This window comes from Cyprinodon variegatus, unplaced genomic scaffold, assembly GCF_000732505.1.
Source record: "Cyprinodon variegatus isolate N-32 unplaced genomic scaffold, C_variegatus-1.0 Scaffold1279, whole genome shotgun sequence".
In the NCBI taxonomy this organism is placed as follows: Eukaryota; Metazoa; Chordata; class Actinopteri; order Cyprinodontiformes; family Cyprinodontidae; genus Cyprinodon; species Cyprinodon variegatus.
The window spans coordinates 159,478-183,055 of NW_015151732.1; the positions used below are offsets into that span (position 1 = coordinate 159,478).

The 23,578-nt window shown below is 36.7% G+C and overlaps 1 protein-coding gene across 3 annotated transcripts in view; it reads left to right on the forward strand.

The window, feature by feature from the left end:
• dagla (diacylglycerol lipase, alpha) overlaps positions 1-23,578 on the forward strand; it is a 42,240-nt gene that overhangs the window by 12,297 nt on the left and 6,365 nt on the right. For 2 of the 3 annotated variants that reach the window (XM_015401969.1, XM_015401971.1), the window contains exons 2-17: positions 11,533-11,634; positions 11,771-11,982; positions 12,104-12,205; positions 12,306-12,444; positions 12,567-12,654; positions 13,438-13,572; positions 13,651-13,728; positions 13,917-14,041; positions 14,382-14,532; positions 18,793-18,876; positions 19,459-19,536; positions 20,041-20,121; positions 20,338-20,480; positions 22,193-22,261; positions 22,335-22,407; positions 22,906-23,114. In XM_015401969.1, coding sequence (XP_015257455.1) covers positions 11,540-11,634; positions 11,771-11,982; positions 12,104-12,205; positions 12,306-12,444; positions 12,567-12,654; positions 13,438-13,572; positions 13,651-13,728; positions 13,917-14,041; positions 14,382-14,532; positions 18,793-18,876; positions 19,459-19,536; positions 20,041-20,121; positions 20,338-20,480; positions 22,193-22,261; positions 22,335-22,407; positions 22,906-23,114 — 1,862 coding nt within the window. In that variant the 5' untranslated portion in view covers positions 11,533-11,539. The remainder of the gene's footprint in view (positions 1-11,532; positions 11,635-11,770; positions 11,983-12,103; positions 12,206-12,305; positions 12,445-12,566; positions 12,655-13,437; positions 13,573-13,650; positions 13,729-13,916; positions 14,042-14,381; positions 14,533-18,792; positions 18,877-19,458; positions 19,537-20,040; positions 20,122-20,337; positions 20,481-22,192; positions 22,262-22,334; positions 22,408-22,905; positions 23,115-23,578) is intronic. The other variant, XM_015401970.1, reaches the window with a different exon arrangement.

The window sequence follows — 23,578 nt, forward strand, 5'->3', positions numbered from 1 at the left end:
GGTTTTTAATTTTCACAGAACAGCTCTAAAGAGAGTCATGGTGGAAATGTTCAGTTGTGTGTGCAGAGAGGGTGTGAAGCATATCTTTTTGAGCACAGGGATACAAGATCTTTGCTGAAATGTTTGGTGGTACTGAGGCCACAGAATGTATGGTGCATAAGGAGTTTGTTACTGGTTTACCTCCAATAGATTATAAGGTCTTTGGTAGACACTAAAGCCATTCCACTGGTCAAAGTTTATTTGGTGAACTATGAACACCACACTTCTATAACATTGATCAGGGTATGACTGCAAATAAAACAAGCAATAAATGTTTAATAATAGGTGCTGTTTAAGTGAATGTGAATAGCTGGAGAGGGAAACATTTCAAAAGAGCACAGTCTAAAGATAAAGCCGTACAGTACACTGCAAAGACATTCATACAATTTGAACTCTGCCAAGTTTTGTCTCATTAGGATTAAAATGTTTTGATAGGATTTTATGATACACCAACATAAAGTGGTCAGTTATTTCTAAAGTCAAAGCAGAAGCATAAATTGTTTTACTGGAACACATGAAAATATTACAAGCATGGCATGCCTTGGTTGTCAGTCCTGTTTACTTGTGTGCCAGATGATAAAATCCAGTGCTACCTTCAGCCTTCATAAGTCATTTAATTGCTCAAAACAACACAGACTGGCAAAGGAGAGCTCTGACAGCAGAAGAACTACCCTAAACACAAAGCCGCAGCTAAAATGATGTAGTTCAAGTCAAAGTGTATACCATATTTTTCGCACTAAAATGCGCACTTAAAAGCCCTACATCCAATTCCTCACGGGAGCAGGCACAGGGTTGAGCATGTGCATTTTCTTTTTTTTTTTTTTTTTTTTAGTGGAGAGGGCAGGTCTTTTCAAAAATTCATGACAATCCTCCTCTATGCCTTTATAGAATGACAGTGTGCCTTGTAATCCTAATACAAAGATTAAGTCTGGTTGTTCTTACTGACCTGGTAGCGAATTTCTTTGGTACATAGTGCTCTGTAAAAATGTGTTTGTAAGACTTTGGGAAAGTAAAAATCCACACCTCCTGCAGGATTACAGCCACATTAATCAGGAGTGTGGTGGAATAATGCATACTGTGCTTCATCATAATATTACCGTATGTGTATAAGGAGCCGAAGGTGGCCCCTGTCAGGGAGACGCTTACGACGCGTACTTAAAACTCAAGTTTTTCACGCCGTGGTACGAAAGTGGATAAAACATTTTTCAAAAACAAACCATTTGTTGACAGTGTACCTTATAATCCAGTCCACCCTATAGTGTGGAAAAAATCCTGTACGTTAAAATAATTGCCGTCTGCATGTTACCTGGACCTTTCCGACAACCTGTGGCACGTTATGTGAAACCTAAGAGTTGATAATGAAAATAAAATAACGTCTCTGAATTTAGATGTGCAAACGCAAAAGCTTGATGGTAGAAAAGAGTTTCATACATTTTTTCAGCAAAAGGTACTACAAATTATTTTGTCTTGTGTGCTATATACAAATGCTAACCCCACTTTTTAATTGGAAAAAATACTGAAAATGATTTATCCTTTTTTCTTTGACTTTACAATTATGCTCTACATTATATCACTATTGTTCTTTAACATTAAAATATTGATGTTGTGGGAAAAATGTTGAAAAATTCTTGGACACGGTTCCTCTTTTCCGGTCCTGGGTGTCTGATGTCCTGAACCTGGGCCAAATATTCAGGACAGACACTAAGGGGATAATTCCAGCCTTCAATTCAGGAAGCAGAGACATGTCTAAAATGTGCAAGACAGCAGACATCCAGGTTGAATAGATAAATTGGAAAAATAACTGCATGCATCCAAAATCTCAGAGTTTCAAGTTTCAAATCTCAGTTTGAAGTTTTTGTAAACTATTAATCAATAATAAACGGATCAGTTTTTCTCATACCTATTTTTTTGTTGATTTTTGTTCTCTGAGTATTATTACCAGATCAAGCCGCTTCTAACATTCCACACTACAAAATAAGAAAAGTATGTGTGGTTCGTGCTGACATTGGATCTGGTTGGTATGGGTCGATACTCAAAGCTGCAAAATCTGTAGCATATTTGAAATAAAAAAAATTATATCTGGGCATCCATAACTAATTTAAATTTGTATGATGGGTTTAGCAGAGTTTTGTAAGCAAAGATAGATGGACTTCTCTGCACTTTAATATCTATTGTAATGTCTTAGAATTTGACTTGACTTTTGTGAGGACAATAAGTGGTTGTCGACAGTAGCGGACAAACAGCACCAGTAATGGCCTAACATCCTCTTGGTTGATGGATGGGAAGGCCCCCGAGGAGGCAACAGCTATTAGTGAGGATGGTACACTGAGGCATCAGTCGCCTCCTGTGAAATTAGACTCAAAGAGCCCAATACTCATTAGTGATTGCTGAGAGCTGATTGCACGATCGATTGACTAGATTTTGTTTTCCCCATTGTTCAGAAATGACGATTTGACAATAAGAGCATCATCTTGTTGCTTTATTGGGTTGCAAGTTTAAATCTGATACAAGAAAAAATTGTATGATAAAGAGTGTATACATATCACCATATTGAAAAATAGATTGATCTTTACATTAAAAGGAAAACTTTTTTGTTGTGTTTTAGTTTTCTGCTGTAAAGTATGTATTTCTAAATTTTTATATTGGAGGATTTTAATAAATGGGCAAAAATAATTGTCATAAGTCTGTACAGACATCTGTCGTGGCCATTCATGGCAGTTTTTTCTTTCTTCTTTTAACCAATCCAAAAGGATTTCATCCTGACAGAAATTACGGATAATATCATAGGGCGTGCTTTGGTGGCTCAGTGGTTAGCACACATAACCCATATATGTGGACCTTACTCCTCGACGCGGGCGATGCAGGTTTGAATCCGACCTGTGGTCCTTTCCAGCATGTCTCTCCCCTTCTCATACCCCCTTTCCTGTCAGCCTACTGTCCATAAAACGAGCCACTAGTGCCATAAAAACTCAAAAAATAATAATATTGTATGTTTTGTGGCTCTATGATTGTCCAGTATTACCAATAGGTTGATCAACTTTTTTAGCTCTAGTTATGAAGGACAATTAAATCTTGCAGGTATGAGTTGAAACTGGAGCTAGTTTGTCGAAAAAGAAAGTGTACCCTCTTTAAGTTCTATTGCTTTGTGTATCAGGATAGAATAAATATGATCTGAAACAGGTTAAAACAAATGCTTTAATTTAACTTCAGGTTTAAAGGACACAACAAATAACTCTACTTTTGAGGAACACATTGTTCACATGTTGGACAAATAAGAAAGGTGGTTTGAAAAGGGTTTGAAGGAAACCATTTATGTTAGGAAAGGAAAACTAAACTTAAACAGAGGGGGTGGACTCAGCTTTCAGCTGTCAAAAACCTACAATGCAGCGATAGTTGATTCCTTCCTGCTATCATAATCCTCGTCGCCATCCAGGGGTCAAAGAACTCTCGCCTTGTCAGCCAGGCCAACAATTTCCCTAACGACTCCCCCTTTTCAGAGGCACAGACCAGTATTGTGTATTGTAGGCTAACAAAGACCTCAACGACTCCCTGATACTAAGGGGAGGACCTGTTCTTCAGATTCAATTAGCATGTTTTCTAAGCCAAAACAAGGCTTTATAGGGCAACTCTAAAGCTTGGAACTCAACTCTAATTTAGACATTTTGAAGTGAAAATGAATGGGAAGCGAAACTTCGTCAACCTTGGAAAACAAAGTGCAGTGGTTTGTTTTTAACTACCTGGGAACACAACAAAGTCCAAATACCTAACATTTGTTTTTAATAATTGAAGCCAAACTTGAAATCCTAAATTCCATAGTAAAAGTAGAACCCCCTTTATTGCTAATTACACTAAATGTACCTGATTACCTAATGAGCAGCGCGTTTGACCACCTCTAAAGACAGTAGTTTGGGCAGTTTGCTGGTCCGGGACTGAATGTCTGTGTTGACACCTTTCCAAGGAGGAAATGCATCCCGCCCATTTTCCTGTAAGAGAACATTCACTTTGGGCAACATTTAGAAATGCATTTCCATTCTCTTTAGGAGGGTACATCCTAAAACACTCGATGCCCTAAGAAACTGCAAAGACCCAAACCCAAGAGGTTAAAATAAAAAAAACTCGGCAAGTTTTAATTTGTGACAGTCAAACGAAAGGAAAGAAACAAGTTTCCCATTTGGAGGATTTGACAGGCATTACTTACTGTTGTACTTTTTTAACCGGCATTAAATTTTTCCTTTTTTCATTGAACATATGCAGCTATATCTGCAGTATATCTGCTCTGATCATTAAGTTACACTTCAAAATACCAATTTATATTCCTTTAAGTATAGCGCGTAAGTCTTTAGAGTTTTTCTGTAGGGTTAGTTATCTGAGCAAAGTTATGAGATTGAAGGCCTACAATACAAAAAACTTTCCTGATGAATTATTGTGTTGCTTTTTTCAGTTAGATTCTCTGCTGGGAGTACAGATAATGTTTCCAGAATCTACCCATAGTAGAGTGCCAATAGATGCGTCTCTGAGGATTTCTCATGGTTTTGATTTTAAAAGAGGACTCATTGTTTCATTGACCTGATTGTCGCGGCCTATATTACATTTTGGGGAACTTAAGTTGTTCCCTTTTCTTCCATTTCTTCCTGACCTTCTTCTTTCTATTCTCTTCTTTGCCCCATTCATTTTTAAAAGTTGCTGTGTGAAGACAGTGAATTTTGAAAGGAGGTAGGGATTGTTTTAGCTTCCTTTTTGATTCCACACTTTTAATTGTCTGATTAAAGCGATCAGTTATTTACAGCATGCAGTGAAACCACTAATAAGGCTCACATTATGGTCAGGTATAGGGACATTTAGAACTTGATTCTGACAAAGCTGTTTACACTGTTGCCAAGCTGAGGTGGCAAATGTCTGTCTGTGTGCATTTTAAAATTTGCTCCTAGCTGGTATTCCAAAAAGAAAGAACAACCTGGTCAAATATCCTATTTTGTGGAGAAAGTTCCTTATATTTATTTTTTCAGTGACCATTAATATCAAGGGTATATGAGGGACTAGGAAATGCCTCATTTCCAGTTTAATGCATCACAAGAATCAGAGCAGTTACATGCCTGGCTAAGATTTATATCATTAATGTGTTAGAAAATTGTCAAATTCAAGCTTTCTCAAAGAAAATGTGAAAAGTAAGTCTCTTTCAATACAAAACTATTTTTGTTCTTCCTGCCTTTTATGATTTACTAGCTGGTTTTTTTTATAGGGTATTATCTCAGCCTGCTTCAGTGGAAGTATCTGATGCTATTGGCAGTACAGTTTATAACTTTAACACATTTGTTTGTGGAGGCCTTTGTTATCTATTGAAATAATAAAACACTAGTTCAGCTTTACACTGATATATCTGTGGCTTTATTAGAGGGACCTTAAAGATGGACTACGTTAAACTGGAGACCAGCAAAAAATACAGATTCATATAAATTAGACTTTTTAAAAGTTATTTTTAACATTTCTTTGATGTAATTCCAAGAACACGCCTAATGTTTTGATTTATTCCAACCCTATCAGAGATTTAAAATATTAGATAAGCACAGTAAAAGGATTTTTATGAGGGAAGTGTCATGTTGGCCCACTCAGTCATTAAGAAAATGCTCAACTGACCATTTGTCCTCTAGACGGTCACTGACAGTCTCCAGAGAAGGGCAAGCTACAAAAGGCAATTGCTGAACAGAAGATGGCTGAAGTGCTTAATCAAAGTGATAAAATGAAAGTTGATTAGATGAAGAAAAATATAGTGGGAATAAAAAAGCACCAGGGACAACTATAACCTTGACTAGAGATGAAACAAACCGATACTTGTATCAGATATTAGTTCCGATATTGACCAAGATCGCACATCTGGGATCCAACCCAATGCAATTTACATGAAACTGTTGTTTCTTTCTTTTAGCTCCTTGTGTTAATACATAATTTAAAGTACATTTATATCTGTGCTAATTTATTACCTTTTTTTTTTTTTTTTTTTTTTTTTTACAATTTTTATATCAAGGCTAAAGTGTTCACTCTCATGGCAAGACATATGGTTCATCCATTCAACAGTTGAATCAGATCAGTGTCTGAAATCATCCGATAAGCTAAGTCCACATATTGGATTGGATATGGGGAAAAACTGGATGGTTGCATCCTTTGCCTTTATAGGATCATTAGTTGATGTTCCTGGGTATAGAGAAAAATTAGAGTGGCAGAGAATTAAAGTGGCTTACATTGGCACTCATACAGCTATCTACAAGGAACTGCAAGAGCAAGTTATACTTTATCCCTTTGCTGTAATGCTTAAAAAGATGTTGATTCCAATCTCTAGCAGGAGCTACCTCCTGCCTACTATAGCAGGGATGCCAAGATTATATATAAATTGTATGTACTTACAAAATTCACATTGGTTATTTACATTTTCATTTTGAATCATTTTGAAGATGTAAGCCATAATTAGCAAGTTATAAAAATATTTGAAATATTTCCTCCCAGTTGTAATGTTTATCAACCAATTTTCATCTTTTGGATTAGATTACCTAATCCATTACGTCCCATTTAGTTTATTTGTTCATTCAAAAAATGCTTTAAAATCTTTTGTCAAAATTGGAAAAAAAAATAAATAAAATGTTTTCCTCAAAAGATGAAAATAAAGCTTCACACAACAAGTAAAATATATCAAATGTAGTGACAGCCACTGACAGTACAAGTTCTACTGAAAAAAGATGAGGCATTTTCACTATAAACCCCCTAGAGGAGATTTGTATGGAGGAATGGGCCTAATAACTAGCTGGTGTTTGCAAAAATGGATCTGTATTTATCACACTGCTTAGTGTTTATTTAGTGCTAAGAATTTAGGGTTTTGCTCCTACTCTCAAACTTAAGAATAAAAGCCAGTTATCAACTTTAACTACTTTAAATAGAGGCCTCCAGTGGTGTCTTAAGTGGGTAGAAGTTGCCACTAGGTGATGGTATTGAGGTGAGAGAGACATGCACGGACGTTCTGTGGGCGGAGGACGTTTTGGCTTTAACAACACACGGCTGATCAGACGTATTGTTTGGACAGAGCAGATATCATTCATACACAAGGGCTGTAGTCTCACTGATAACCACATGCAGCAGAGCTTTATGCTGGAATTAAAAGCTACTACAATACTCTAACCGGAAATGAAAAATAAACTGCATTTCCATTAGTTTCTCAAAAAATAACATCTGAAAACATCAGGATAAAAATAACTGGTGCCCATGCATAAACTAAGCACAGCCACAACATTATTCTGTGGCCGTGCATTAATAAAACTTGAGATGATCAAGTTGTGACCGTGTGTTACAAATCCATGGAAAATAACTAAATAAATAGCTTGTGGCCAGTAGATACTAATGCATGAGCTTACAGCATATCCGCATTTTTTATTTTATTTTTTTCATTTTTTAATCCTGCATGTGACTGGTGAAACTTCTCTGATTGCTTTGATTCCAAAGTTAATTATCAGAAATTAGCCTTAATTCCTAAAAGAAACGTGTTTGTTCCCCTGCTTTGTAAATCCCAAAACATTTTTTTTAGTACAGTTTTGGCTATGTACATCAACAGGTCTAAATAGACCTTTAAATAAGAGCAATGTAATTTTTTTTTTTTAATCTAGGTGTTTTCAATAGGTCTACCAGATGTTATTGCAATATAAGGTTGTACAACTGATTAATCTAAAATTCCATTTGCTGCACCAGGTGCTGTTGTAACCCACTATGAGAGCTGCACACTTTGCTAAGAGTGTAAATGAGACACCTGATTAATAAGTTTTAAGTGCAGCTTTTAACGTAACTTTTTTTAATTCATAAGTCCACTCTAAGGACTAATTCTAATTCTAAGAAGTTTGATAAATACGGCCTCCTGGTGAAGACTTGACCAGAGTTCTTGCCATCAAAGGTTATTTTGGAGGAAATTCAGTAGAGCTTTGATTATTGATAAAATACTTATTTTCCACCACAATTTAAACATACATTCTTTAAAAATCCTACAGTGTGATTTTCTGATGGGGTAGACTTTCTAATTAGGGCAACTTGCATAATCAGTGGCAGACCTTTTTGCCCCGTTGCATTTATAAATCATTAAGATGCTTTGTTTTTGTTTTTTGTCTAATGAAACAAAACAAGTGTTTTGTTGTTGTTTTTTTGCTTCTTACAAATCATATATTTTGTTGTACCAGTGTACAAGGTCTCCAGTTTATTGAAAACACTGTTCTTGTATTTACTTTAATTACTAAAGTAATGGGTCGTGCCTACTGCTTTTTAATTTCCTGTGTTGACACTATTGTATGGTTTGTATGGTGTTTCATGAGATAATCGCCACTGCCACCATAGTATGAATGATCATTTGTATAACACTACAAACGAAATAAAGGCGTTGAATGCAGGCTTTAGCAGCATAATGAATGTGGTCATTGTCAGGCCAGACGTTTTATCAAAAAAGGATTTATAACGTCAGTAGAAAATACAGGAGTCCAATTTTTCTGTCAATCCCATCCCAAATAATTACAGCCTGATCTCCACTTGTTTTAGAAACCTTAAAACATTTACTTGAAGGCAAATGGAAGAGTTTATAAATTAAAATAAGAGAAAATTAAGAAAAAGAGGAAATTTTTATGTTAGACAGGAGCAATGCACAGAACTGTTGCCATGCCTTTTCTTTTTTTTTTTTTTTTTTGCATGGACTGTTAAGTTGGGTTCATATTTAAAGCATCATAGCCCAGGGGTTTTGGGAAAAGTAGCTGATAAGGTAACAAGTGTTTCTTATAATTTCGTTAATTATAGGTTATAATATCTATGAGCAAAATAACAGCAGATATTTTCTAATTCCTTTTTGTTTTTGTCTATTTTTGATTTCCTGCTTTAGATATTATCACAGTTGGTTGAAACGTGTTGAAAATATCAACAGTTTTCACAATGAGTGTGTCTCTAGTACTTCTATTGATATGAAGATCAGACCAGACTAGATTACAAATAAAGTTAAAACACAGGAAATAGCTGTAGGGAATTTTTTACATTTTTGAAATATTTCTTCTCTTTCCTTGAAACAGGTCATATGGTTACCTGGGTTATAGCTTTGACAAAGTATTTTTGTTCAAATAGACTGATATTAAAAACAAAAATCAATCATATTTCAGAAAATAGTCCTGTTAATGACTTTGGCACTTTGTTAAAATAACAACATATAATAATTAGAGCCACTTAGATGCACTTTTCTTTCTTTTAAACGTTGAATAAATGAGCATGTTGTTGTTTTTTTCTCAATGTCTGAGCAAAATGAACTAGAGAGAAAACTGCTGGTGTGTGATGATCTGTAAAAGCTTTCATTTGAATGGAAACACTGTAAGCTGCTGCGCTCAGTGTTACACATCAATTCAATATTAATATATACCACTATATAATTGTATTTGATAACACTAATTTCTTTTCTAATAAATTTACAATATTTCAGTATACATTAAAATGTATGGTTACAGCATTAGTAATTGATTGACTTTCTGAGTTTTATGTCGGGTTTTATGTTGTTGGTTTTTCTTCAATAAATGTTTCTAAAATATTATACTGGAGGAGTTTTATAGACTCTGCAAAATAATTTTATTTGTTTGTACAGGATTCTGTTCCGGGCATTCTTGCCAGTCTTTCTGGGGCTTTTATTTTGTTTATGTTAATGTTCCACTTATATGATATTAACTAAAATTAAGGAATATACTGTAACTCAATTTTTGCTCACGTTGTCCAGCCCTACCTGGCCTCTACCTCTGTTTTCCAAAATGTGTTATTTAAACTAAAATGCTTGCTTGATTTAAATAAAAATAAAAAAGAGCCCCATATCTGATTAATATTATTTTTTTATTATTTTATTTTAGTAACCAACCAAGTAATTAATTTCTCTTTTGAGCTGTAAGTTTTTCCAAAGCATTTGATGGAGAAACACATTTGATGGAGAAATTAATCTGTTTAATAAAGAAACAAAACAAAACAACTTTATGATCCCTACGGCTTTGACTTAAATGACTTCTTTATAGGAATGCATTTTATATCTGCATTATCATCTGTATGGACTGATGCTGGTAATAATCTAACAAATCAATAATCACTCCTTACATAAAACTGGGCCCGTATTTGGACTGTGCAGCATGGCTGAAAAATGTAACATGATATATGCCTTTCATTTCAGTCAGTATTTATAATTTATTATTTTTTTATTATGTTTTGTTTTTATCCTTTCAAAATAAAGACAAAGGGAAAAGAAAGAATTTGAATTGTGATTAATTCTAATAATGCTAACCTTTGCTTAGCTTTGGCCCGGAGAGGTTGAGAGGCTTAATACCAGGCAATCCTGGATCAGATCAGTGAAATTATAGAAAATTCTATTTGATGTATTTTCTAATGATACTGATCAGGTCTGTCCTAGTATATTATATATGGATACGGATTTATTGCCCAGCGATAGCTGATATTGAAAACCAGTTTTACTTGTGTCTAGTTACAGCTTGTATATGTGTTTTGGATGGGGAGGGTGTTGGCCATTTGTTATGTGTGCAACTCTGATAGTTATGCCCCTCAGGATTGATATTGGACATCAATAATGGCCCATAATATTAAATTGGTGTTTCCCTACTTTATATAAAAGATGCTTCAGTTGAGGTGATTTCTGAAGGAGGGAAGATGGAATTCAGCGCATTAAGAGTGAGGGCCGAAAGAAAAGAAAATGTAAAGCATTAGATCTTTTATTCGATTAATTAAAAGTGGAGCCCACTTATCTTTATACTTTTTTTTTATATATATATATACCAGTGTGAGGATATTTCTTGAAACCATAGTTTGATGTTATACTAGATCATTTCAATAAATCTGTCCAGGCAATATACTTGAATTCATATTTAGCAGAATACCTGTGCAGTTTATTCTTACTAAGCAGTAATGCATCTCTGCTATTTCAAGCTGTTGCAATGTGCAGCTGGATGTTTCAGAAGTAAAGATTGTTTTCTTAGTTTTTAGGTCAAGGCTTGAGTTATAGCTTAGGAATTACTGGCACCAGTTATCAATTGCTCAGCTAACCATAAATAGGTAGGCAATATTTAACTACAAGTATACGTGTAGTTTTTTTTTTTTTTTTTCTGCACTGTGAATTTAATTTTTAACCTGTAGGAAATGACCGGAATCTTTTTATTTTTTAAGAGGTTAAATCAAAGCAGTGTATCATTTGTGAACTCATTTGTTTTTTTTTTCTTTCATTTTAACCCTCCGGTGTCCTTAAAAAAGGACACCGAACCTGTTGATATTTTTGACCTCTGCAATATGGCTATTGAATGTAACGTCATCTCTTCCAGCACATGCTGAAGGTTTATGACAGATTTTGGCTTTGTATCACTTCCTGATGCTGGTTGACATTTCAGGCTGAGAGAAAATTTTGGAAAATCCTTTGTCTGTGAATTTTTAAAACTCTTTTTTTTCCCCTCACAGGGCAGTGATGCCTGGGATGGTGATGTTTCGGCGGCGCTGGTCAGTCGGCAGTGATGACCTAGTGCTGCCTGCTCTCTTTCTTTTTTTATTGCACTGTATCTGGTGAGTCACTGTTTCAGCAGCTCTATGGATTCCCACCATTTTCACAGCAGCAGCCTCTTCATAATGTGTCTGATTATTGGCTTTAACAATAAATCTATGCAGAAAGACTTATTTCTCTCCCATCTTTCTGCCACAGGTTGGTGGTACTGTCCGTGGTTCTCTTCGGCCTCGGGTACGGCTCAGACCTGTCGTGCTCCAGCACGCTGGTGGATCATGGAAGAGGGTACTTGGGCATCCTTGTCAGCTGCCTCATATGTGAAAGTGCCATCATGTGGTTGAGCATGAGGGGCAGCATTCTGTACACGCAACCCAGGGAAGCTGTGCAGTATGTAATCTACATCAGACTAGGTGAGACACCGCCATTCCTCTCTGAAGATTTTTAATCCCAGTTAGTAAAAGCTGCAAGATTTAACATTATATTGTTGGATTGAAAATGCATTTGGAGCATAATTTCTCTTTTCTTTTTTAGCTATTCTTCTTGTGGAACTAGTGTATGCTGTAGTAGGAATTGCCTGGCTTGTCCAGTATTACCAGCCGTGCTCTGATGTCACTGCAAAAAACCTGGCTTTGGGTCGGTGAATAAATGTTTGAAAGAAGAGATGAGAAAAAAATATTATAGTCTTAAGCTTTTTATGTTAGAAGTAAAATGATCTTTTTAACGCTCTTTCCAGGAATTGTTGCATGTAACTGGCTGGTGATCCTCAGCGTTTGCATTACCCTCATGTGCACCTTCGATCCTACTGGACGGACTTTTGTAAAGCTCAAAGCAACCCGTCGGCGACAGCGGAACCTAACTACATACACTCTTAGGTACAAACTGCCTCTGTTGACTCTTCTCTCTGACTCAGTCTTTGATGACTCTGCCTTTCTTTTACCGTAATCTGTCTTTCTTTTTAATTAATCTGTGGTATTGGGGCTTCTCTTGCTATTAGACACAGACTAGAAGAGGGCCAGGCCAGCAGCTGGAGCAGAAGACTGAAATTCTTCATGTGTTGCACAAGAGCTCAAGATACACAATCGGTGAGTCTAAACAAAGCTCAACCCACTTTTGTTTGTTGTAGATAAAAATTTTAAGGGAACAGAACAAAACACTGAACATTTTACGTTGTACAATTCATCCATGATGGAAATCTGTTCTGTAAATTGTTGCACTGCAAGAACAGAATTTCCCACAAGGCATTAATAACGTAATTCTGACCCTGAAATTATTCATGAATCATTGTGTCTTCAGTGGATGCAACTCAAATAGACATTTGAATTTAACAAACATGATGGCGTATAAAGGGTTCGGTCAAGAGGTTCGATCTTGAGATGAAAAAATTGCATTGAGCGGTCACTATTCATGTTTTCTTCTGCCTGTTATCTGGCATTAGTCTTGGTGAGGACGCTAAGCTAAGTGGTTCATAAGTATTTCTAATTAACGAGGCTTGAGAGGAAGTACTTCCTCTCAAGCGTTATGTGGTTTTAATGATGTTAAGCAAGTTAAATCGGTTTCTTATTGTCCTCCACTCTCCCTGCTGATGATGGGTGATCTGCTCCACATGTTACTTGAGATGTTGCACACTGATCCGAGCTACATATTAGGAAAACATAAAATGAGACATTGTTCAAATGAGCCACAAACTACGTTTTCCTCACCTTTCTGTGCCATCGTCACCACTGTCCTGGTGTGTTATCATCTACAGAGAGACCAAATACTCCTTTGCAACTGTGATATTGCACTTTAACTTTTTTTTTTTAAGATTGCCCTACCACTAAAGTTTTTGATCTGTGCATGCTGTTGTCTGTTGTTTTTGCAACCAGGATGCATATTCGGAAGTTGCCAGTCTTTTTGCGGAGTTCTTCAGAGACCTGGACATTGTGCCGAGTGATATTATTGCCGGACTTGTGCTTCTCCGTCAAACACAGAGGTCTAAAAGATCCAATGTCCTGGGCCAGGTAGCACTCTTTACAAAGAAAATATAGAAATGCATAAAATTCACAATTTAAGATGAATTCTTCTCTTTTTTTTGACAGGCCAACAATGACATTATAGCGTTCTTATCAGGAATACCAGTTACTCGTAGTACCAGATACCTGGACCTCAAGAACTCTGTGAGTTTTTTTGTTTTGTAGATTGACTGAACCAGAGCTGGCTTTTCTTCCTTTTCTGCTGTTCCCAGAATTCAAAAAATCATATTTGAGGCTTTTGAAAACCCATTGGATCTGAGTAACTGTAAGAAATGTTCTGCTCCTCCTCTTTCACTCACTCTGATGCAAGTTTTTGTGTTTGCTCCTCCAAGGCTGAGATGAACATGTACAAGGAGGTGTGTTATTATATGCTCTTTGCCCTGGCTGCATATGGTTGGCCCATGTACCTGATGAGGAAGCCTGGCTGTGGGCTGTGCCGCCTCGCCAGCTCCTGCCCGTAAGCACTCGAGCGCACACCCGCACATTTATATCTATTTGGTTTCTGTGTCTCTTGAGCCTCTTCAGCACTGATCAAATTTCGCATGCGTCAACACTTGCCAAGCGGTAATCCACTGAGACAATACCACTCCAGTTAGACCCACTCACTGACACAAGCAGTGTTGAATTTATCACATGCTCGCACCCAGATTCCCTGCACTGCTAATTATATCCCTGTTATCTTACATGCTGTTACTGCATTTCTGTTATGTCCACTTAATCTGCAGTCCGATGAACAATCTTAACACCAATCTGTTTTCTTTCTTTCCTCCCCATGGTATCATGCTCTTTCTGCCCAGCAGCTCATCAGTGTCTGGCTCTCGGTTGTCTCAGTCTGTGACGGTGGAAGAGGACAACTGCTGCGGTTGCAACGTCCTGGCCATACGCAGACAGTTCCTCGATCAGGATCTCAAGCAGGTTCACATTGTCTACACATCCTGCCATGATGCTGTGAGTATTTCAGCAATCAGAAATGTTCTAAGATTTATTTTTAGGTCAGAATGAAGCATGAATTCCGTACAGAGGTTTCACAACAACAGGCCAACATTTTACTTAAAATGCCTTGCAGAAGTGAATTGCAGTCTCACCCTTCATTTTAAGGTCTTAGATGGTGCCCTGCAACTTTAGGTCATATTAGGACACCAGACTTCACTGTATTTTAATAAGAATTCATGTTGACATAAAGCAGAATATAACTCAAGAAGGAAAAGATAAAAATGTATAAATCAACCCTTTCACTCTGATACCCTTAAGGAAAACCCAGAAAAAAATGTGGCATTTAAAGTAGTTCTGGAGGAACTACAGAGATCTGCAGCTTGGGTGAAAAAGTGTGGTTGTTATTCTGCTATTAAAAAGAGAGGGACACGAGCTGCACTCTGTACAGGGAGAGACAGCATAAATGAAGAAGTGCTTTTATTTTCTCCAAATGTGGAAATTCTGGTGTGTTGCTGTTAAAAATAAGTAGATAAGATGCAGAAAAACTTACACCAAAGACATTTCTGAATCAGTAACAGTATCTCTTAAACCTTTGTTCAAAGCTCCATCCTCAAATATCACTAGCCTTTCCTTTGTCTCTCTGGGCATCAGTGACTTTGTCAAGATGATATTACAAAGTCATCTCACAGCACAGAGCAGCATGCTCAGCTTAACCTCATGCACTACATATACATTATTGGGTTTTGTTTATAAAATACAAAAAAAACCCCACAGTGTTGTACTTCATAAATCCAGTGTTGGGACTAGCGCATTACAGTAACTGCGTTATTTTTCCAGCAACTACCAATATTATGTTTTGTAATGTCAAAATCTTTGACTTGCAGGGGCAAAAACAAATGCTCACTATACTTTTCAGATTCTTATTTCAATCAATTAGAAAACATGTGTCCTTCAGCTGTGGAACATTTTGGTCTGTCAAATAAAGTCGCTGTAAAATACAAGAGAATTTCTAGTTGTAATGTGATAGAATAAGAAAAATATCAAAGGCATGAATAGTTGTGCACACAGTTACGAGCATGCAACAGTTTAAAACATTGTCTCTAACAAATGCTGTGTAGCACAGTGGCTCTGCAACATAAATCCTTGGTTTGTTCTGTCTTGACCACATCAGCTGTAAACCGGAGCTGCTGTGAAAGCAAACACCCTCAGCATTTGAAGAACCCCACAGTCATATGAATTTTGTTTTAAACTGTTGGTGTGGTCAAACACTTTATTATTCATCTGCACTTTATTTAAGTGAATGGGCTGAAAAAGGACACCTCAGCCCATTTTTGCAAGAGTGTAATTGCTACACATTAAAATAAATCTACCTAAGAAAATGGTCAGCCATTTTAAAATATGTTTTTTATCTCCGTAAACCCGATGCCCTGGTAATAAAATGCTGTGGTAATTATATTAGAGGTTTAGCTTTGCCGTTCCGTCTTTTCTTTTACATTTGAAAAAAAGTCAATAATAGACATTAAAATGGGTTTTTATTGTGTAGCAGAGATATTTTTACTAAAAAGCTGCACTTGGGCTACTAATTTGCAGAGCAGAGGGCCTCTCAGCGAGTTTAACCAGCACTAGGTTTCCATTTATAAATTCACTGACCTAAGACTGTGGCAGGATGGAAAAAGGCCTTGATGGCAGGGAAAAGCAGAGTTGCTCCAGGGTAGCTGGACAGCTGGAACTATAACTCTTTTCAGACTGCATTCTAAGCACAGTGTTGTACCTTTTATTCTCTTCTGTGGGAGACGTGTGAGGACAGAACAAGGAGGAACTGATGTGCCTTTATGACAGCAACGGATAAAGTCACAGAGCTGAATTTTAGTGAGTGCAGATGATATACAGTTTAAAAAGAACACTCTGTGACTCTATTTTTATTTCTTTATGCTTCTAACAGCAATTCTTGTTTAATTAAGAGATCTTCCTCCCCTGGCTGACTGAAATTGGTAACTCTGTCTTTTGTGGTCGGCTTGCTTTCCTCTGCACTCAGTCTTTTCACTATCAGGTTGTAGAGTGACCATTAAAACAAAATCCCCTAAAACCACAAAAGGTTGCAAAGCTGCAAGAGCTGCTTTATCTTTTTTTTTCTAAAAGAAGATTGTATGTTTTATGCATTTTTCAGGAAATTTAGTGTTGCACAGCTGCTCTGATGACATCTTCTTTTGACATTTTAACTTGTGCTGTAACTCTCCCATCATAAAAATGTGTGTCTGCGGTAACCTTTTCTTTTGAATGATTATGTATCTTCCCCTTAAATCTGGCTTTCTAAAATGCTAACTATTACATGTCATTACATAGAAATGCAACAGGAACAAATAAATATTTGTTGTCGTATTTAAGGTAATAGCTTAGAGCTGCCATCTGATGTTCAGTTATACAATGTAGTTTAATTGGAAAACTAATAAACCCAACGCTTTAGAGAAGGCGACTCCTAATTTCTTATTTTGGATTTGACAGCAACCTTTATACCCTGTTAAAACAGAACTAAGGTAACAATATGAAGTTATGGAAAATATAACAAATTCTTTAATTTAGGGATTACAGTTCGGAAAAGTTTTCAAATTTGTTTGATTTGAAGTATTTCGATAAGAAAATAAACTGAAGGAAGAAAAAGTTTGTCTATCTGATCTTAGTGTTCTGTTCTGCAGTTTAAAAGGGTGGACAGCAGTAAATGGACTTCTCTGTCTTCTTACCCATTTATTTGCCATTTGCCTTTCCTCCCTCATGTTTGTGCTTTTTGTGTAGAAATATCTGCTGTAAATTCACAATGAACATCTTTTACTTTTTGAAACAAGAAATCAGAAATGAGTTTGGATGGGACTGGCTTTATGACTTGCTGGATCCCTGTTACACTGCATTGCAAATGTAAGGCAACTGTTGAATGTGTAACATATTTTCAAACAAAACTTAAAAATAATTGTTTTACCATTCTTCTGATCCATTCATCAATGGATACAGGTAATGTTAAATAAATATGAAGTGGGAGTTAAATACCATGTTTTCCAAATAAACCCTGATGTAAATAAATCAGATTCTCAATTTAAGATGCATTCTTCTCTATTTAGTGAACCCCTCCAGCCAACTGTAGGCCTATAAAAAATTAGCATTTGCAGTATAACTGCAGCTTATCGAAACAAAATGTTCAAATTGCAGAGGCACTCAATTTTGGTCACATCATATTTAACCCGATTAGGACACTGATTTTCTTCCCCTTCAGATGGTGGTAACGAGCTTAAAGTGGGTTTACCACCACACAGAAGGAGGAGAGGTTTACAGCTAACATGGAGATTCAGGCACACAAGTAGAAGTTGGTACTTTTCCACAAAAAAGTAACAGGAACGTCCCGCAACAATGGACTCGCGCCAAGCAAGCTTTCAAGGTCATTAAAAACAATGAAACCTTGGAGTGAAACATCTAGGGGCTTGTAGATTTTTAGCAAGATGAAATAAAATAGGTCAGCCCGGGGCAATTGCAATCAAGTCACTAACTTGTAGCAAATACTCCTCTTGAACAAGGGCCTCTTAACTTTTGCAGAAATCCCTCATACCAAGCAAACATTTGCAGACGGCAGCAATGGGTCTTAAATCTTTAATAGGAAGACAAACAGCTCAGGAACACTGCCACAAGAGTTCTTCATCTGTCAAAAAAGTAAACGGCTAATTGAAATACTGGCTCTTTAGTGACTCCATGTTGAAGTTAAACACAGCTGAAATAATATTCACAAATGCTTTTTAGTTCTAATCTGATCATGATTTGCTTTGAAGAGAATGGTTAAAGTTTCCACTCTAGATGTGCACAGCTGGTGCACAGCATATCCCAAAAGACTTGCAGCTGTAACCACAGCAAAAGGTGGTTCTGCAAACTATTAACTATTAAACCAGGGCACTGAATATTCATCTACACCGTGCTTTTAAGATTTTAAGGCATGAATTAATCCAAAAATTCCACTGTAATAAATTTAAGTTTATAGTCGTTGGATAAGAATCTGTCGAGCAATTGTTTCAGTATTAACTGGCTCGGCTGCATCGTCATGCTTCCCTCTGCACCCACTCAGGCTTTGTAAAAAGGAGGAACATGACTGCAGTCATGTGCCACTGATTGGTCATGTTAACAGCTTTAGTGTGTCTGGAAGATGTCTCCTTTTAATTTTTTTTTTATTGCATCGTTTATCATATTCTTTTTTTAATGACATACAGTTAATTTATCGGCTGTTGTGCTTGTTTTAAACAGGTTTACGAAACTCCGTTCTTTGTGGCGGTGGATCATGCAAAAAAGAAAGTCGTCATCAGTATCAGGGGGACCCTTTCACCAAAGGTGGTTTAACTTTCCTTGTCTGTTTTGTTCTTTATCATAACAATATAGATTTTTGCTATAATGTAGAGGCACCTTCGAACTCCAAGAGCAGGTTAGATTCTCATATTCAGTACAGCGCACTCAAACTCCCACACCCAGCATGCAAAGAACAAGAGCGTGACTGTCCACTCTTAGAGAGAAATATCCTATAAACTCCTTTTTTTATGCTTATTGGAAATTCTTTTAGTTTTTAACCAGAACAGAATAAGAAACAGGGCTTTTTATGTTTAGCAAAGATAAAATGCTCACAGGAAAGCGTGTGATCAATTTAATTAGTTTTCAGCAACATAAAGGTAAATGAATGAAGCTTTATGAAATCACTTCGGCTGACACAATTCTTTCATCTCATTTACCATCTGCTGTGTTGAAGGGTTGTTATAAAACAAACTGGCTATGAAGGATGAATAGAACTATTTTTCATACCCTATACTCATTTAAGAGATTAAGATTTTCCTTTTTAATTTTTGTTCCTCTCTTAAAATCACCTTTGTGGATTATTATTTAAATGTAATTGTTTCGCCTGTCTTATACTCTATGTGTCAGGACGCCTTGACTGATCTGACAGGAGACTCTGAACGTTTGCCAGTGGAGGGGCAGCATGGGACCTGGCTTGGTCACAAGGTTAGAGTCTGAACATCTCAAAAGCAAGCCAAATTCTCAGATTGCAAAAAATAAAAAATCTACATACTACTAAATTTAGCAAAATAAGTGCATTTTTTCTTGAATTGAGGAGGTAAGTGAGACACTTTGCCAATGGAACAAGACAATTTACATTTAAGATAAGAAAAAACTATTGCATTGTTTTATTTCAAGTGCATATTATCTAATTATCTTATTCTAAGAGTAAAAATAATCATTCTAATGGCAAATCATCTTCTTTACCAACACAAATTAAAGGTAAATACAGTTAATTTAAGAAATGTTTACATATTTCTAGATATTTTTTTGCAGTGCAGTTTTTTTTTATATATATATTCTAAGCTTTCTGAGGGGAGACAGTCCTTTCAAAAGTTAACAGCAGGGTAATTGCTTTGGATATTGTGAAGAGATGAATGACTGCCTTTTCATTTTTCTCTTTCTTTTTGCCGCCCTCTCTCTATTGAATCCCTTTCTAATTCTCTTCAGGGAATGGTTTACTCAGCAGAATACATTAAGAAGAAATTGGAGCAGGAAATGATCTTGTCACAAGCTTTTGGAAGAGACTTGGTACGTGACTCAGTGTACAGTGTGCAATATGTCTGGCTTAGTAAGGATCCTGTTCAGAATGTGTGCTGACATTAGCTGTTGTACCTCATTTAAAGCCTTACTAAATGTGCAGAAATTACCATAAACCAAATGTTTGTGTTTAAAGCACATTCTGCCAACAGCTAAAGAAGCATCCCTTTGTTGTGCTGTAGTGAGTGTAATGACTGTCTCCCACAGAGCAAGGGCACCATGCATTATGGGCTGGTGATAGTCGGGCACTCTCTTGGGGCAGGCACTGCTGCTATCCTCTCCTTCCTGCTCAGACCTCAGTACCCCACACTCCACTGCTACTCTTATTCTCCACCTGGTGGCCTTCTGAGGTAAGACATGGCGTCTCATTTTATAAAAAAAAAAAGGTTCAAGTTTTGTTGGAGCTGTGAAAGAAGTTATGAAATGCCGAAATGAGGCTGAATTGTCATGTTTTTAAAGGGTACCAGTCATTTTGAAGGTTTACTCCCAGGTCACCACTGTGCAATAAACACCTAATTTTTCAGAAGATATTTGTTTGATCTCATGCACAAAAATATCGGCTCAATTATATAAGCACAAGTTAAAATCAATCTGTTTATTTATTTAATGTATTTGTGTTTTTATTTAAATAATCACATGTAAATATTTTTTGATCTTTCAATGACAATTTTTTTGTAAATCCAAAAAAAAAAAATACTGTGCCTGTGTTGTTTTTGGGCAGGAGGTGGGCTGCTGTAAAGCCTCTTTAGGTTACATAATGTTTGCCTTTTCTAATCCTACATATTTATATTTTGGGTCATTAAGGATGTTAAACATTCGTATTTTTTTAAGTTCCTTCTAAAGCTGTTGAGGATATTTGACAGCTTTGGGGGGAAAAAAACCCACCAGAGAATTGTGACCAATAACCAACACATGCTCACTGATCAATATGACCCTTAGAGGCATCCTAGAATGCAGTCTACTGTCTCATCCATAAGTGTCTCCTTAGAGCTGCTCACACAAAGAGCTGATGGGCCTCATATCAGCTCTGCAGCTTTCTGATAGTGGACACATGTTATGTGTGCTTGGCTGTGGGGGAGTATGGATTTTGGTCTTTGCATGCTATGAATAGGAAATACTTACCATGCATTTATCTGTAAAAGGCGTATTGTAGAGAAGTGCATTAACCTTACTCCACTCTTTCTTTCTTACATATTGAAGTTTCCAATGTAATCATTTAGTTTTGTGTCCTACAAAGACTGCCCATCAATGTTTTGTCGAGTTGTCATAGGAAGCTCATATTTGCACAGTGATGCCTGCTTTAAATTAAGCTGTGAAAAGTACTGGTCCCTTTTCAGAATTCTTCTATTTTTCTTTTGTTTTGAGACACTTAAATATTTTAGGCCAGCTTGGATTAATATTAGAGTAAGGGTGTCATTTTTAATAGGGGTTTGGTTTTTTTAGGGAAATAAGCTGCCAACCTTTGTTGTAGTAAAAGTAAACTTGCTCGACTTGTTAAATCGTGAATGAACTGTCATAAACCACACATCTGAATTTCAATTCACCAGACACGTTAGGGCTTGATTACTTCTTTACCTGTGAAGTCAAGAAAATGGGTAAATAGAACCTATTTGATTACATAAGGCAGGCTTAAAACAGCAACAACAAAATAGGAAGTTAAATTCATTAATGGCAACAATAGATGGAAAAACAATGTTCCTGGCATCTTTCAGTCTGGAAATGGTCCCAAAAGCCAAATGAATAAACATAATTGGAAGGCAAAAAAAGGGAAAAAGTATCCGTTTAGCCAAAATCGTCACTTTTTTGGAGCAAAACATGGTGTTGAACATCAGAAATATCACAGTGATGACTTTCCAGTGTTTTTCTGGCATCAGATTCTCAGGTGGTTTACTTTTTTAAAAGCACTAAAGTTGCATTGTAAAGAAAATGATGATCTCTTTGCCCATTTGTTGGTTGAAGTCCAACTGCTTGCAGACGGCTGATGTTTCCCTTTTTGCTCAGGCTCTTCATAAAATATGTTTACATTTTTCAAGTTTTCCATGTTGTATTTTTGTATACCCAGTGAGGATGCCATGGAGTACTCCAAAGAGTTTGTCACATCTGTGGTATTAGGAAAAGACCTCGTGCCAAGGTATCTCTTCCACCGGATCAAATGTTTCCTGGTTAGTTTCAAATTGACCAGAATAGCCTCTGTTCTGTCTTAGGCTCGGCCTGTCTCAGCTGGAGGGTTTCAGACGGCATCTTCTGGAGGTCTTACAGAAAAGTAACAAGCCAAAGGTAACGTAGGTTTTGGTACCACAGAAGATAACATTAGTGAAAACATTTTATTCAAGTTTACTTTAAAGGTATAATGGAGTATTTTGATGAATTTCTGAAAAAAAGATCTGCCATCTCCACTTAAAAAAATGTGTGTGAGAGTATGCACAAGCCCATTTCTCCTCATGCATACTCTGTTTAAAAGTTGCTGTTTGAATCTCTCATACTTTCCTTTCCAAAAGAAGATTTACAATTTTTCCACTATGTCAGACTCACCACCGGTAAGTGAAAATGGGGACGAGCATGTAGGACGGACTTACATAAACATATCACCAGAATGACTGACATTTAGGAGGACCATATACTTTGACGATCCACCTGCAAAAAGAACATCCTCCACTATACCTTTAAGTTACATTTGTATTTTTTATTTTTGTATTTTAGAAAACCGTTATTTAATTAACTGCTTTTCAAAAGGCAGATGATAACTTTGAGAGGAATGTTTTATTTTTCTAACAGTGGAGGATCATTGTGGGCGGTACCAAATGCATCCCCAAATCAGAGCTTCCAGTGGAGGACGACGATCCTCCATCTCAGTCCACAGCGCCCCCCAGCAGCCGCCTGTGGCTACACGCTAGTGACCTCAGCATCGCACCGTCGGCCTCCACACCTCTCTATCCTCCTGGCAGGATCATCCACGTGGTGCACAACCATCCACCAGAGTCATGGTCAGAAAACAGACTGAAAAAGTTTATTACATTAATTACAGCTAAAAACGTCTCAGTTCCAGGTTATGATTTTGTAGATAGACGTCTGCTGCTTTGCGTCATCCTGCTGCTTGAGGTCTTCCTTTTTATATTTCAGCTGTCAGCAACATGAAGACAGTTCCCAGGTCTCATAACATTTATTGCAGACTGAAGCGTTGAGCTTTCAAACAATGTTCAAAACACATAAATAATGTTTTAAAGCCTAAACCCAAACATTTCTTTTTAATCGAGAAAGTCACCAAAGAGAACCTGAGGTGGGTTTTTGACTGAGTTGCTAACTCTATAGAAGCATTTAGGGCTTATTGTTCTTCTGAGTTTTACTGAATTTTACTGAAAAGTAGTTACTACTAAAGCTCAAAAAGCTTTTGCTTTACGTCAGCATAGCAGAGGAGAAATACTTACATACCTTTATAATTTCCGATGAT